Source organism: Hemicordylus capensis, chromosome 2, assembly GCF_027244095.1.
Source record: "Hemicordylus capensis ecotype Gifberg chromosome 2, rHemCap1.1.pri, whole genome shotgun sequence".
Taxonomy (NCBI): domain Eukaryota; kingdom Metazoa; phylum Chordata; class Lepidosauria; order Squamata; family Cordylidae; genus Hemicordylus; species Hemicordylus capensis.
The window spans coordinates 3,582,192-3,598,990 of NC_069658.1; the positions used below are offsets into that span (position 1 = coordinate 3,582,192).

The 16,799-nt window shown below is 50.6% G+C and overlaps 1 protein-coding gene across 3 annotated transcripts in view; it reads left to right on the forward strand.

Moving 5' to 3' along the window:
• The first annotated feature begins 1,261 nt into the window (after window positions 1-1,261).
• The window catches only part of C2H9orf24 (chromosome 2 C9orf24 homolog), a 41,438-nt gene continuing 25,900 nt past the window's right edge, over window positions 1,262-16,799 (forward strand). Inside the window, exon 1 of one of the 3 annotated variants that reach the window (XM_053298923.1) lies at window positions 1,262-1,581. In XM_053298923.1, the coding sequence (XP_053154898.1) occupies window positions 1,447-1,581 (135 nt within the window). In that variant the 5' untranslated portion in view covers window positions 1,262-1,446. Of the gene's footprint in view, window positions 1,582-10,178; window positions 10,484-16,799 lie in introns of those variants that run through there. The other 2 variants (XM_053298924.1, XM_053298925.1) reach the window with 2 other exon arrangements.

The window sequence follows — 16,799 nt, forward strand, 5'->3', positions numbered from 1 at the left end:
GATACCTACCTGTCATCGTATTTTGAACGGAAAAATTCAAATAAAAATTTATTTAAAAACAACAGCAAACAGACACACCCAAAATCTAATATCAGAGAACTTGGGCAGGGGGGAACTTAGTTTTGAATTCAGGTAAAGGAAGCGCCAGTCTTCTTCTGCACTTCTTCCGCCACAGGGAGAACATTGGGTTGGGTCTCTGCCAGTCCACCCTGGCAGTTTTCAGTGGGCCCCACAGCCCTGGCCTGTGCCTGCTGATGTAGAACAGAATGCTCTGCAGAGGCTTCTTTGCCCCACAAGTTATGGGGCATGGTCCCTGAAGGAAGTGTGGGTTTCAGGCGGCTGCTTTGCCCACTCGAGGGAGCTTGCCCACAGATACGTCCTGCAGCCCTCTTCCCTGGCCCTTCTAAATAGGCAAGCCCACTCCAAGCGCCTTGCAGGGAGAGCTTCTGCTAAGGGTTTTGCTAGTGCAGGAAAGGGCCTCTGAAATGTAGATCCCCAGGTGGACTACAATTCCCATCATCTCCAGTCCCAGTGTCTGGGTGGGGGTGGTGGGAGTTGTAGTCCGACATCTAGGGACCCAGGTTTCAGATCGCCTGGTGAAGGTCATCTCCATCACTGCTACTTTTCGCCTGTTTGAAACTGAAAAACATGGAGAGAGAGAGAGGCTGCCCCCCTCCGAAAAAGGTTCAGAAAGAGAACAGTGTTGCTGTGAAGGGGATTTTTGAAGCAGCCGAACTCCTTTGGGAAGTCAGGGAAGGAGAGCTGGTCTTGTAGCAAGTGTGAGTTGTCCCCTTGGCTAAGTAGGGTCTGCTTTGGTTTGAGTTTGAATGGGTGGCTACATGTGAACCCTGTGAGATATTCCCGTTAGGGGATGGGGCTGTAGCTCAGCAGAAGAGCATCTGCCTGCTTTGCACGCAGAAGGTCCCGGGTTCCCTCCCTGGCAGCATCTCCAGATAGGGCTGAGAGAGACTCCTGCCTGCAACCTTGGAGAAGCTGCTGCCAGTCCGTGTAGGCCATACTGAACTGGGTGGACCAAGGCTTCTCCCACTTTCCGAACCTCCCTCCCAAGGCAATGGCCTCGATTCCAAGAGGAGCCAGCCCTTGGCCCAATGCCTCTGGCCTTCCCTGTGCCACAAGAGCGGCCCCCCACCTGCCCACCTCTGCAGCATTGCCCCTGCCAACTGTGACATCACACATGATGCAGTGGCTGCCAGCTGGGAGGGGCTATGCAAGGGGGGGGACACTCACCAATTTTCTCACCGGCATGCAGAGCCCCTCTTCCTTCCTCACCACTCACGGCAGCCAGAGGGGACGGAAGATTCCCAAACTCCTCCCTGCCGCTGAGGCTCAGGGCGCCTCTGCGGATGAAGTGGGCTGCACCAGCCATCCCTGTGCCCTCGTGCAGATTCCCAAGCTCTCTGAAGACCCGCCAAGCCACACGTCAAGATGTTCCTCTTTGCACGCAAGACCAAGACGCCCATCAGCACCTACACGGACTCCTACAGGCCGCCAAACAGCATGAGGAAGACCTTTGAGGAGGCGCCCGTGACCCTGTGGAGTGAGAACAAGTTTTTAACGCAGGTAAAGCTTGTGGTGGTGGAGGAGGAGGAGGAGGAGGAGGAGGTGATGTCCCCGTACAAAGTACATGATGTTCTGAACAGGGAGGGGCCGTAGCTTGAGGCAGAGCATCTGCTTTGCATGCCGAAGGTTCCAGCTTCAATCCCTCCAGTTACTGCTGAGAAAGGCACCATGGCCCACCAGTGCAGACCGTACTGAACCAAATGGACAGCTCCCTACATGCCTGTATAATTCCGAGCAGCAGGGTGTAGCAAGGTTGAAGGTGGACCCCTGGGCACCCTGCCGCCTTCCCTGCCGCCTTCCCTGCCCCCTAGTCTGCTGCAGAACTACTGTAGGCATGTGGTGAACAACACAACATTCCCAGCATGCCCTTTCTCTTGTTCCTGTGCAAATAATATCACAGACTCTCTGTATCCGGATCAGGAGCCAGCAGCTTCCCCATGAGTCAGGGAGGGAGACCGGAGAGCAGGCCATTTAGCTGGGGGGGGGACAACTGCAAGCCCTCCCCCACTCAATTATAGTTACATTCCTGATTGGAGAGAAACCAGCATGAGGTTTGACTTGCTGGGGTCAGCTGGAGGGCCCATCTAGGTCAACGTTCAGCCAAGCAGATGCTTCTGGGGAGCTCAGGAACCTCAGGAGGGCAACAGCTCTCCTTCCGTCTGGTACCTGGAAACACTCCTCTGCCTTTAAATGTGGAGGTCCTCATAAAGCACAGCCATCAATAGACTGTGTTTTTAAACTCATTTTCTGAAAGGAAGAAAAACATCTTTTCAGTATTAATGAGCATTATACATATAGCAATGGATTCCAAGGGTTAAGTCTGCTTTTATGTGAAGAATGTCTTCTTTTCTGTCCCCGAACGACCTTCTTTGAGTGACCGCAAGTTTGAACATTAGGTTTTCATTTTATTTATCTATCTATCATATTTCTATACCGTCTGGCGTGTGCATCCCCTAGACAGTGTAAGGTAAAAGTAAAGTTGTGCCGTCAAGTCGGTGTTGACTCCTGGTGCCCACAGGGCCCTGTGGTTGTCTTTAGTAGAATACAGGAGGGGTTGACCATTGCCTCCTCCCGTGCAGTGTATGAGATGACACCTTTCAGCATCTTCCTAGATTGCTGCTGCCCGATATAAGAGTTTCCCATAGTCTGGGAAACAGACCAGCAGGAGCCGTAACCAGTCCTCCCCAGATGATCTGAATAGGCGGGAGGGTTCATGACACAGGAGGCACTCTCTTGAATACTTAAATATCCTGGACCCAAGTCTTTATAGGTAAATAACCAGCACTTTGTATTTCATTCGGAAACATACTGGCAGCCAGTGCAGTTCTTGTAAGGTCGGCATTATGTGGTCTCTCTTACGCCGACCACGCGAGGCAAGTGAGGCTGGGAGGTCATGGCCAACCCAAGATGGCCTCATGGTCTGCATGGCTAGAACTCGGGTCTCCTTCATCCAGGATCAGCCCTCCGTTCACTGACTCTCTCCTCCGTAAGGTGTTCATGCAGAGGTCTTGGCTGGGCTTAACGGGAACTGGGGCTCACCTTACAAAATGACATAATAGAGGAGAATGCCCAAAGGCACGTGCAGGAGGCCATTCTGCTGAGCTGGACTCCTCCCTGCCCACTCCCACCGCGCACCGAGGATCCCATGCTCAGGACCTCCAGCAGCGCCTCGGTCTTCCTGTGCATGACTGAGGCGTCGGTTTTTGATATTTGCTGCTTCCATGTCACCAAATCCATGCGATGTTGTTGAGTTAATTAGAAGAAGCTGGTTTTGGTGCTACATTCCACAGGGAGCCCTCTGCTCCTTCCTTTCAAAGGGTGGGTTCTCCCCACTCCTGTTCTCCCCTTCCTGTTTGTTTGTTTGTTTGTTTGTTTGTTTACATTGAGATCCCACTCTTCCTCCAAGGAGCCCAGAGCTGTCTATGTGGTTACGTTTATCCCTACAACAACCCTGTGAGGTAGGTTAGGCTGGGAGATGAGTGGGGGATTTGAACTCAGGTCTCCCCAGTCCCAGTCCAACACTCTAACCACAGCAGCATGCTGAGCCGCACGTGACTGGCTGGCTCTTCCAGGACTCCACTTTAATTGGGAGCCCTGCACACCCCAGAGTCTACCTCCCCACCTGTCTTGTCCCCCTCCAATCTTATCTCTCCAGACAGCAGGGCGGGGAAGGAGGCTGCAGGATGTAATGGGGTGAGTCAGGAAGGGTCCCCGAGAAAGGCAAGTGCCGGTTCCCCCCAAGGTGGTCTCCTGCTCCCGGCCAGCCATGCAAGCAGCACTGCCCGCTCCAGTCCCTGGGCCTGAGGCAGGCTCGTGGGAAATGGGCCGGCTGCTACGGAAACAGGCCAGGCCCTTCCCAGACGTGCACCTGGAACTCCAGGGTGCTCAGCCTGGAGCCCGCAGATGCTCTTGGGCTGCAACTCCCATCTTGGGGGTTGTAGTCCAGCACCATGTGGGGGCCCAAGGCCAGAACCCCCACCCGACTCCCAAGGAGTGACACTGCACTTTGGGGCTGCACCCCCCTCTCTGGCAGTGCTGTGGAGGCACGCGTGTCTGCTGCTGTGTAGTTCGGCCAAAACCATCGCAAAGTCCCCAGAGGGTGGCTTCTGCGTGTTTCTCCTGTCAGCCTTTTGCATGTGAATCCCACTTCAGCGAGACTGAAAGGAGGGAGGGAGGGAGAGGACTTGTCAGAAAGCACCCAACATTCCTCCATGTGATGGGTCCTTGTGCAAGGAGTGCCCTCTGCTGTGCAGTGTGGGCATTGTCAAGGAACCATTGAGGCAAAGATCACCCAGAGACAAGTTTCTTGCTGCTCCCCGCTTCCTGGGGGTGGGAGGAGTGCCCCCCTAAAAAAAAAAAAAAAAAAGAATCCAGAAGGCGCCTGTGACATTTGCAGGTGTGCATGTCTTTTCCTCATGCCCAACTGCACGGCCTCTGCTAGCACTGCCCTGCGCCTGTGGCACGGGGGGGGGGCGGCGGGGGATGATGGGGCAGGATGTGCAGGACAGGAAAGCAGGCTGCAAAAACGCACCTTGCTGTGCCTGAATAAAAGCAAGATTGTGCTTCCAGCAAACCCACCTTTTCCTTTGACATGCCTCTTGGCTTTCTTCCCTGCTGCAACGAAATCAAAGCACCTCTGATTAAAATGCACCCCTTGTTTATCCCTGCTGTGCTGCCTCCACCCACTCCCCTTCCTCTGTTGCCTCCCCTGCTGCAAATTTGAGATTGGAAACTCCTTGGGGCAGGGATGTCCTCTTACACTCTTTAAAGCACCACACACTGATGTGGCATATAAGTCAGCCAAGGTCCCTGGCCTTGCCAGGTGTGCCAGTGAAAAGATGCAGCCAGGTTGAGTGACCTAAGCACTGTGAGTGGGTTGCTGAACCCCTGCCTACCAAATCTGCCTGGCAGGGGTGTCGCTAGGGGAGAGGGGGCCTGTGTTCATCCGTCTCAATGGTGGCCCCCCAAAGTGAGGGAGATAATGAAGAAAATCGGGAGGGATGGAGCTGGAAGGCCCTTAGGAGCTGGGGGCCCGTGTTCTTTGAACCCTTTTGCTCAATTATAGCTAAGGAAAGGAAATGTGGGGGGGGGGAGCAGAGGTTGCTTCTGTGGGATCTGAGCTGTAGTGGCCTGAATCCCCTTTTGCTTTCCTAACCAGCTCTAGTGCCAACCTAGCTAGATACAGCATGCCATACAGAGCCCCCCTGAACTGTCCAGGGAAGGCTCAAGCTCCCCTAGGTCCTACCTCTCCTCACTACCCTCTTGGCCTCAGTAGGGCTGTGTGACTTGGAGTCACACAGACCCGCGTTCCTGATTAGACCCTGCAACGGGGTCAGGGCGAATCTCTGACGTGTGCTTCGACACTTCCTGTGTTGACACTGCAGTCCCTACGCTGACAGCAGGCTGCCATTCTTATTCCTGATGCCTTGTTTCAAATTTAATCGCTGCAATATAGTGCTATGACTTTTATATCCGGCGTCAAAAAGTCGCTGTTTTTTCGGGTTGTTCATTTTCGTGAGACTGCTCCCCCTGCTGTTTATGTTTTGAATGCAATTTGCCTGAACGGAAGCATTTTTCTGCTGTTGAGTGGCTAATCTGGAAAGCACCCATGGCAGTTTATTCTTGATTCTTATGGGCGATGCTGCAGGGGGCCAAGACAACAGCATCCCATCACTCCATTGTATGGTGATTCTAACTCGATCACGGAAAGGGAAAACTTTGCACAAGAAGGAAGAGGTGCAGACAGACCACAGGGCAGCCTGTACGCTCCTTGGGAGGAACAGGGGAGAGACCCCAACCCGCAACACTCCCAGTTTTCCACCCCAATATGGATGCAAAATAGTGGGATGAGCCAGCACAGGAACTATGCACTGTAGACACTCAGCTATGACTTTGCATGCAATTTGTTGCGTAAACTCACAGAAGCTAGCATGAAAAAGCTCTCTGTCTGGAAATGTCCTCAGTCATTTCCCAGCAGTACCACCTAACTGCCTACGAGGCAATTCATCACATGTACATCCTGCAAACTGCTTCTAAGATGTTAGGGTTGTCATTTTATCCCCACAATAACCCTCTAAAGTGGGTTAGATGAAGAGAGAGTGCACAACTTGCATTAAGCCTACCTAGTATTTGCATAATTAATATGAGTTAACATTCATTTATTAAGTTGCTATGCTGCTTTTTCATGACGGAAGGGCCTCCTATAACAGCCCATATGGAAATCCATGTAAAGCATCAGTCAGTGAGGAAATGTGCTCTAAACCAGAGTGATTGACTACAACTCCCATCCTCCCCAGCCACCATGGCCTTGATGGGCATTGTAATCCAGCACCATCTAGGGACTCAAGTTTGAGAACTGCTGCTTAATAAATGTACCATAAATGTACGAATGTACCAGCAGCAGAGATAAGACTGTTCCTATCTGCGTTTTTGTTGTTTTGGAGTAGGGGGTCAGATTTAGGATATACGGGAATGCCTTTTCTCCAGACTTCTCAAACTTGCATCTCCCAGATATTGTGGGGCTCCAATTTTAATTGTAATCTGTGTTTTAACTAATTGTTTTAATCCTTTGGTTCGCCACCTAGAGGCTGGTTAGTTGAAGCTGTATTCAGATGTGATGATGAATAAAATTCCCAGTATCCCCAGCCATGACTTTTCAGAAGCTTCCACTGATTCAAAGAATGCAGCTGCCAGACTGGCAGGAGCATGCAGCATTTGTTTTGCTCCTGCTGCATTGCTTGCCACAAGCTTATGGTCCCAGTTCAAAGTGCTGGTTTTGTTCTTTAAGGCCCTTTATGACCTGGGGCCTAGGGACTGCCTCCTCCTTCCCCAAACTGCCCAGCCCTTGAGCTCGACTGCTGGGGCCAAGCTTTCTGGCCCACGGCTAGCTGGTTCATTTGGAGGGTACAAGGAACGGGGGGGGGCTTCTCCGCAGTTGCCCCCGTCTGTGGGACTGCCTCCCCAAAGGGATCTGAATGGCCTCCTCACTTGCTGGTTTTTTAAAAATTATTATTATTATTATTATTATTATTATTATTAATTCATTGATCTTTTTATTAATGAAAAGCTTCCTTTTTCTGAAGTTCTTCTCCCTTTGATTGTATCTCCATGCAGTGCTTTGCTGCATTTTGACTCTGCTGCTTGACAGATGATTTTATTGCTTGCCGCTTTTAAATTTCTGAGAGTTTAATTGTACCATTGTTTTATTTTGATGATTTTGTAAGTGGCACAGAGTGGTGCTGATAGTGGGGTAAAAATTCCTTAAACAAAGAAAATAGGCCTAGCGACAACCAGAAACCAGGGGAAATCCTTGTACAGCACTGGTGGTGCCCAAATTGGATGCATCCATCAACAGGCTGATTCAGGCCTAGTTGGAATCCTGCAGCTGGTCACCATCTCTTCAACACAGGATTCCCAGGGTGTGGGTTGGAAGCTTGCTTGTCCATCCAAAGTGCTAAGCAGGGTCTGCCCTGGTTGCATATGAATGGGAGACTAGAAGTGTGAGCACTGTAAGATATTCCCTTCAGGGGACGGAGCTGCTCTGGGAAGAACATCTAGGTTCCAAGTTCCCTCCCTGGCAGCATCTCCAAGAGAGGGCCGAGAGAGATTCCTGCTTGCAACTTTGAAGAAGCTGCTGCCAGTCTGTGTAGACAATACTGAGTTAGATAAACCAATGGTCTGACTCAGTATACGGCAGCTTCCTATGTTCCTAAAGTGTCTCTTGAAAGAACAAAGCTACCCTTTTGGATACGTCCATCATCCTCTGTCCACATAGGCTTCAACTGTCCCTATTTACCAGGAAAGTTCCCTGTCTTCTGGAATCTCTTTGGCAAATCACTGTATTTAATCCCCGTTTTTGCCTCTTTGGGATGCTTTTCTCCGTTCCCCCCCCGCCAAGCAAGTTGCTAGTGTGGTCATTTTTCAGGATTCAGCTTCCTCCACTGAGACTCTAGAGATTAAGTCTCCTCAACGTAGATGTGTGGATGCATCCTGTCTCTAGTGCACAACACTAAGTCACTGTTGCAGCACATGGCATCTCGCAAGTGGAATCCAGCCTTCAGCCATGTGTCATAGTGGGCAGGGTGGGAGGGCAGTCAGTCTTGGGATGACAATTGGTTGTTTCAAGTGTGCCCATTTTCATTTGCAAAATGACTTGGCTCATTTGCTTTGCTAATCTGAAATAATGTGCCTGCATGCGCTTTGCGTTGCTTTCCCTGCTTGCAGTCAGAATTGACTGCACACACCCCAGGTTGCTTGGCCATGCCCTCTGCACATTCTCAAGTATGTCCCTATTTTCGTTGTTGAATTGTGGGAGGGTATGTCTCTGCTGGAGAGGAGACGGAAGCCCTAAGTAGCACTGAGTCTCTCTTCTTGCCACTCCAGAGGTAGTGATTCCACCCCAAGGGAGAGAATGAGGATGCGCCAAAATGCCCAATTCCAGGCGCAAGGGTCTTCCAGAAGTCTTGCCCTGAAAGAGAGCCCTGATGGACCGGGCAAAGCCCTCCTATTTTAATTCTGAACAGTTTGGCCCCGATGTTGGCAGGTAGCACTGTGATAGGCCATCGAAGCATCCCCGGCAGATTCCACAACCTCGATTAGCAGCCTGCTTCATTGGTGGGATATTTTGTGCACTTGGGACATGGTTCACAAAGTTTACCTGAAACCTCCCTTTTGTGCCATGTTTCAGCCATTCCAACTGAGCACGCAACAGAGCCCAGGCCAGGCAGGTTAAAGCTGGAGCAACCTAGAGCAGAATGGGGAAGGGTGGCTGTACAGCTCCACGTGGCAGAGGACGGCGTGGCTCGCGTGCAGAAGGCCCTGGTCCAGCCCAGTCTCCCTTCTCTGCCTGAGGCAAGGTCAGCAGGTCTTGAGGCGAGGTGCCAAATGCTCCTTCGCCCCACAGCCCTGGAAGGGGCCAGCCCCAGTTTCAAATCCAACTTTTGCAAGGGGCAGTGGGGCCAGGGAGCTGTCCCCACCTCCTTACAAGCTCCTTACATGCTGTAGATGTGCTTCTTGTAGCACTTGCAAGGGTCAGGTGGGTCCCAAAGAGCAGCTGCTCCAATGGCAGCAGAGGAGGGCATCTTTCTGCCCTGCTACTCTTGTCCTGATAATCCGCTGACTGAGAACTGCCTCGCCTCACCTTGCTTCGTGAAAAGTCCGCCCTGTTGCCTAAGAGTCTGGAGAATTGCTGCCAGTCTGATGAAGCAAGACTGGTGTAGAAAGACCCACGCTCGAACGCAGCAGAACTCTGTGCTGTTGCTTTGACTTTGCTGCTGCAGTTCTGTAGCCGGCACTTCAAACTTTGTCTTCATACGTTCCGCAAATTAGCATGCATCCAGAGGCGTAGCGACTGTTGAGCAAGGAGGGACAATTGTTCCCAGGCCTCAAGGGTCTGGGGGGATCCTCCAAAGCTCTCCCTCAGCTAGGGTGCCCCCTTGCCCCCTCCCTCACCCAGAAAGCAAAGTGCTTTCTGGCTGGGAGAGCAAGGCACACCCCTCTCCTCTCCAGCCAGTGTTTCACTTTTGAAAGGAGCTCCCTTTCAGCGATTCCACCAACCACTGACAGGGGGGAATGAAATACTGCCAGAGCTGTCACAGCCCCGTTCTCAGCACTGACCCCACCCCCTTGCATCTGATGTCAGATGCAGGGGGCGTGGCGTGTGACATGCAGCACATGTGAGGAAACACCCAGGGGGGAAAGAAGCCGCTGGTCAGACTTTGTCCCCAAGCCCTGGCCAAGCTCCCTACACCCCTGCATGTATCCATTTAATCCAGGGGGAAATGTCACAGGCAATGTTGTCTTTGTGGACTTCCTGGAAACATGTGGCTGGCCACTGTTGGAGACAGGAGGCTGGACTAGCTGAACCCACTTTGGTCCGATCCAGCAAAGTTCCTATCTTTTCTGTCTTTGAAACCCACAGCAAAGGCTTCCATATTCCAAAGCTGACCCTGCCTCCTTGCACCATGTCCTGGACCCCGCTTTTTGCTCACCTGTATTATGGCTTCCCTCCCTGACTGTGACATCACAAGTGATGCCAGCAAGGGCAGTGTCAGGGGAGAGGTGGTGAAATTTGAGAGACATTGACAGGCTGTAGTTTATTACAAGAGTACAAAGTGTACCCTTTCTATTTTCATATCGACAGCGTGAGTTGCTGGTGGATTATTTAGTGTGATATACAAAAAACCCTTTTGCTAGGAAACCTTAGAAAGTAGCAGAACGTTAGTTTAGTCCAAGGCGGAATCTTCAGAGAAGACCAACCTTTGGAAAGATGTTCATCTTTGCGCATAAAACCAGCACTCCTCTCAGCACCTACACAGATTCTTACCGTGCGCCACGCCGCACGAAAGATAACTATGAGGAGCCTTCATTCAAAGCATGGGAGCAGAACAAGTATATCACCCAGGTAAAATTTTATACATGTCTGTAGATAGAGCTTTTTGAGTGTGCGCATGTGCACGTGTACACACAAGAGAGTGAGTGTGTGAGGAACCCTTGGAAACACAATATCAAATATCCTTTTTTAAAAGCAGTAGAACCAAAGTTTGTTTCTTAGCTGCAAGTCCGTTAAATCTCAGTTGGGGGGCTGGGGAGTCACAAGGACCGTAAGAAAATCTGTAAAGAAAAAAGGGTAAATGTGTAAAAAATATATATATCTGTAAGTATTTTTCCTGTTAGAAAAGAAAAATCTGTAAGAGCCAGGTACTGCAGGTTGTGGAATCATCTTTTTTCTTCTAAGATTTCCAAGGAAGAGTTAGATAAAGCTGCATTTGAGCAAGACTGTCCTTTCTTTGGGCAAGTTATTGATTTCTATCAGCGGCCTTCAGCCTTCCAAGACCTAAAACCCCTTCCTAGACCTTTAAATGCCAACCTGCTGTTTTAGAAACAGAAGAGTCTTTCTTGGACTCCTTTTCTCTCTTCTTTCTCTTTCTTGTCTCCCCTCCCCCCAAAACCTGGTGGCCTGATAACATTGGTGCAAGCAACTTCAGATAAGATGATCATGCATTATTTCATTATTTATTTATTTATTTATTGACATTTGTATCCCACCCGAAACATGTTTCTCTGGGCAGCTCAAAATAAAATACAAATCACCACAATAAAAAGGCTAAAACCACAATAATTTAAAATTTAAAACAATGTTTAAAACTATCAACACACTATCTAATTAACAGCCTGGGTGAACAAATGTGTCTTGACTGCCTTTTAAAAGGTTGTCAGAGATGGGGAGGCTCTTATTTCAGCAGGGAGCGTGTTCCAAAGCCTCGGGGCAGCAACGGAGAAGACCTGTAGCCACCAGATGAGCCAGTGGAAACTGCAGACGAACCTCTCCTGATGAATTCAAAGGGCAATGGGGTTCATAGTGAAGAAGGCATTTTCTTAAATACCCAGGGCCCAAGCTGTTTTGGCCCTTATAGATTATAACTAGCACTTTGTACTTTGCCCGGACACTTATTGACAGCCAGTGTAGCTCTCTCAGTACTGGAGTAATATGTTCTCTCCAAGATGACCCAGAGACCAGCCTGGCTGCTGCATTCTGGACCAACTGCAGTTTCCGGACTACATACAAAGGCAGCCCCACATAGAGCACATTGCAGTAGTCAAGCAAGGAGGTCGCCAGCAGATGTACTACTGTTCTAAGGTCCTTTCTCTCAAGGAATGGATGCAGCTGGCATATCAGCCAAAGCTGACAGAAAGCACCTCTGGCCACTGCCTCAACCTGGGAAACCAGGGAGAGGTGTGGGTCCAGAAGCACCCCCAGATTGCGTATTTGTTCCTTCTGAGGAAGTGTGAACCCATCCAGAACAGGCAGATAAAAATTGTCTCCCAAGTTCCAATCGCTCACCATAAGTACCTCCATCTGGATTCAGTCTCAGTTTCTTATCCCTCATCCAGCCCATCACCATTTCCAGGCAGACATTTAGGGAGGTTATGCCTTCTCCCGATGATGTTGACATGGAGAAAAAGATTGGGGTATCATCAGCATACTGGTAACACCCTGCACCAAATCTCCTGATGATCTCTCCCAGTGGTTTCATGTAGATGTTAAACAACATTCAAGACAATATGGATCCCTGAGGGACACCATACAAGAGTTCAGAATTTGAAGAGCAACAGTCTCCAAGGGACACCATCTGGAATCTGCCTGAGAGGTAGGAGCAGAACCACTGCAAAGCAGTGCCTCCCACTCCCAATTCCCTCAGACACTCCGGAAGGATACTATGGTTGATAGAATAGAAAGCCACAGAGAGATCCAAAAGGACCAACAGAGTCACGCTCCATCTGTTAATTCCCAACTGGAGATAACCCATCAGGCCGACCAAGGCTGTTTCCACCCCATAGCCCACCTGAAACCCAGTTTGAAATGCATCTAGATAATCAGTTTCCTCCAACACTGTCTGGAGCTGGGAGGCCACCACCCTCTCAATTACCTTGCCCAGCCACAGAAGATTGAAGACAGACCTATAGTTGCTTAACTCTGAAGGGTCCAACACAGGCTTCTTCAAAAGAGGTCTAATAATTGCCTCCTGCCCTCCCCCAGAGAAGAATTTATGATTTTTACCAGGCCCTCAACAACAACCTCTCTGCCAAATAGTACAAGTCATGTCAGACAAGGGTCAAGAGAACAGGTGGTAGGCCGCACTAATCCAAGCAACTTGACCACTTCCTTAGGAATCACAAATTCGAACTGATTCAGCCTAGCCACATAAGAGGAGTCGCTGGACACCTCCACATCAGACACTGTCATAATTGTGGGGTTTGAATCCAAGTCAGCCCGAATATGAGAGATTTTATCCACAAAGAAATCATTAAACACGCCACAGCAGGTAATAGATGGTTCCAAATTCTGATTCAAGGGAGGAGGGGCACTTACTAGCCCCCTCACAGTACTGAACTACTCTACTGGATATGAACTTGTGGACGCAATATGGGCAGAAAAGAATCGCTTCTTTGCCACCCGTATTTCCTGAGCATAGATCTTCAAATATACTCTATGTCGTGATCTGTCAGATTCGAGCCTAGTCTTTCTCCACTTGCACTCCAGTCGTCTATCTCACCGCTTCAGCCCCCGTAGTTGTTCCGTATACCAAGGGGCCAGTTTTGAAGCGGGTCGGAGAGGACGCTTAGGAGCGATCCCATCAACTGCCCTTGTGAGTTTGCTGTTCCAGTTCTCCACCAGGGCATCAACAGGATCTACCAGCAGAACGAACACTAAAGCCCTCCAAGGCTCCTTGGAATCCTATGGGACCCAATAACCTTCTCAAGCAGACCATCCTAATAGGCCCCCCCACCCCTGCAAAGCTGGGGCATGATCGTGAATCCCACCATAACAAGATGGTGGTCCATCCATAACAATGAGGAAATCACAGGAGACCCCACCCACAGAACACCACCCTGACCAGAGTGAAAGACCAGATCAAGCGTGTGACCAGCAACATGCGTCAGTCCTGAGACCTCTTGGATAAAGCCCATCATTGTCATGGCCGCTATGAACTCCTGAGCTGCCCCAGGCAAATTGGTCCCAAAGTGGACATTAAAGTCTCCCAACACCACAAACATGGGGGACTCCAATGCCAAGCCTGAGACAAAGTCCATCAGCTCAGTTAGGGACTCTGTTGGGTAGCGGGGTGAACGGTACACCAACAGAAGTCCCAGTCTATCCCTGGTCCCCAAACTTATGTACACATATTTTATATGGTCAGACACTTTGACAGGGATCCTGGAAAGAGAGCTGTTGTCCTTATAGACCACAGCCACATCACCTCCCTGCCCACATCCCCTCACCTGTTCTCAAGAGAGTACACTGGATTAACCAGACTGGGCCACTAGCCTCCCGCAACCAAGTCTCTGAAATACATACCAGGTCTGCCCCTTCATCCAGAATCAGATCATGGATGGTTTCTGACTTTTTCTGGACTGATCTGGCATTACAAAGAAGCAAGGTGAGGCATTGTGGGTAGTTAGGAACATAGGAACATAGGAAGCTGCCATATGCTGAGTCAGACCATTGGTCTATCCAGCTCAGTATTGTCTTCACAGACTGGCAGCGGCTTCAGCAGGTTGCAGGCAGAGATCTCTCTTTGCCCTATCTTGGAGGTGCCAGGGAAGGAACTTGGAATCTTTTGCTCTTCCCAGAGCAGCTCCATCCCCTGAGGGGAATATCAGTTGGCACTGCTCCCCAAAGTCAAAGAGCTGGCAGGACAGCTGGAAGTCTGTCCTGCGAATTTGAGAACAGTCAATCAGAGCCGTGGTCCCCAGCCTTGGGTCCTGGGGTACAGAGAGGGGAATCTTGAAGAACAACTTCCCACTTCGATTTGGGGGGGGGCATTGAGAGGAAAGACACTTTTGGGGAGCAAATTTTTATTTGTGGTTTGAAGATAATTAGGTTTGGGGGGAGAGTTCAGTAAAATAAGGGGGAACTCCTCAAATGCTTGGGGAGGGATCTGTACCCCAGCTTGGGTCCTCAGATGTTTTTGGACCACAGCGCCTATATTAAAAGGACAACGCTGGCTACCAATATGTTTTGTGGCAAAATAAAAATGCTGGTTGTAACCTATAAAGCCCTAAACAGCTTTGACCCAGGGTGTTTAAGAGAACACCTTCTCCTTTATGAGTCCTGCCACCCATTGAGATCATCTGGGGAGATCTGCATACGGTTCATCTGATGCTGGCTTCTCAGGGATGGGCCTTTTCGGTTGCTGCCCTGAGGCTTTGGCATGCGCTCCCTGCTGAGATAAGAGCCTCCCCGTCTCTGACAGATTTTAAAAAGATTCTTAGAACACATTTATTCACCCAAGATTTCATCAACTGGAATTGTGGTTTTAAACTGTTTTTTTAAAAAAATTCTGTTTTAATTTGTTTTATGTTTGTTGAAATAATGTAGTAAATAAATAAGCAATCCAACTCCCATCAGCCCATCACGGAACGTTGGAAGCCATAGTCCAGAGACCTCTGGGAAGGGAAGCCAAGGTTGGGAACGCCTGGATGAGAGCTGGGGTGGCCAGCTGGTGGCCTGCGGGCGGAATCTCTCCCCCCGGCAGCGCCATCCCCCCGGCCCCCCTGCCCTGCAGTGCCTGGGGAAGCAGAGAGGGCAGGCAACTCCTGGGGCCCGCTGCAGCTGCCGGGGCTTGCTGGAAAGGCGGGGTGGCTACGGATTGAGAGACCTCCAGCAACAAGGTGGGCTGCAGGGGTGTTGCTGGGCGCCTAGAAAATTTGGGGGCCCAGGCCCACAGCCTCCCTCTTGAGGGTTAATCCTGTGCCGCCAAGAATAATTATGTACATTTTTAAAAGTCTCTAATATACTATTATAGAGCACCTATGGAGGAGGAAGCAGCAGAGAACTTCCTTATGAGGCCTTGGAAAAGAGGCGGCTAAGGGGAGACACGATCGAGGTGTATAAAATTAATTATGCATGGAGCAGAGAGAGTGGGCAGAGAGAAATTTTTCTCCCTCTCTCACAACACTAGGACCAGGGGTCACCCCATGAAACTGAAGGTCTGGGCAGAGGCGTAACTATAGGGGGGGCAGGGGGGGCATGTGCCCCGGGCGCCATCTTTTCTGGTCACGTGGGGGGCGCCGGCATGACAAATTTTTTTTTTAATGTTTGGTTAATTTTTTGTTAATACAAATGTTTCCTGCTCAGTGCAGCAGCACTGCAGCAGTCAAGGGAGCGCATCGGCGCCCCCTCCCCCACGAGCAGTCCCTTCCGCACCGCCCGCGGGGCCCCCCCCATTGCTTTGCTGGTGCCTGGCGACCAGTCAGTGGCCTGGCTTGGCGGCGGCGGCGGGCGCTTGTGAGGAAAAACCTAAGTATAATGTAGTATGTTGGGGGGGCAGGGGGGCGCGGGGGGGCACCATTTCAGTGCTTGCCCCGGGCGCCGTTTTCCCTAGTTACGCCTCTGGGTCTGGGAATTTAGGACCGACAAGAGGAGGCTTTTTCACACAGCACATAATTAATACATGGAATTCTCTGCCACAGGATGTGGTGATGGCCACCAACTTGGATGGCTTTAAGAGGGGTTTGGATGACTTCATGGTGGAGAAGTCTATCAATGGCTTCTAGTTGGAAGGCTATAGGCCACCTCCAACCTCAAAGGCAGGATGTCTCTGAGTCCCAGTTGCAGGGGAGTAACATCAGGAGAGAGGGCAGGCCCCTTTCAACTCCTGCCTGTGGCTTCCAGTGGCACCTGGTGGGCCACCGTGTGAAACAGGATGCTGGACTAGATGGGCCTCCTTGGGCCTGATCCAGCAGGGCTGTTCTTATGTAGAGCTAAGTGAGGCAAGGAACTCTCTCCTCTGGGCAGTGCAAGTGGTGCCTCTACTGCTGCACATCCTTTCTGGAAGAGGTCATGGAGGTGGCTGATGAGATTCGGGGCTCTGAGCCATTCATTAGGGGCCCGTGCCCCATAGGCCACCCCCTAATGATGCCCGTCTCTGGTGGGCTGCATCACAGGGAAAGTGGAGAAGTCCTGGGACCAGACGGAGGACACCTGTGTGTATTCAGGCCTGGGGCTGGGGATGATGATGGGAACTGGAGATCTACGTTGGAGAAACCCTGAAACAAAGAGAACAATAGCTGGGGGGGGGTCCCTGATATCTCAACCAGTGTGATGCCAAACCCCCCCTGAAGTCACCAAGCAGAAGAAGAGCCCTCTTGTGGCAGAGACCCTTTCAGTGGCAAGCTCTGCAGTCAGACAGCAAAGTGGCACAAACACACACACA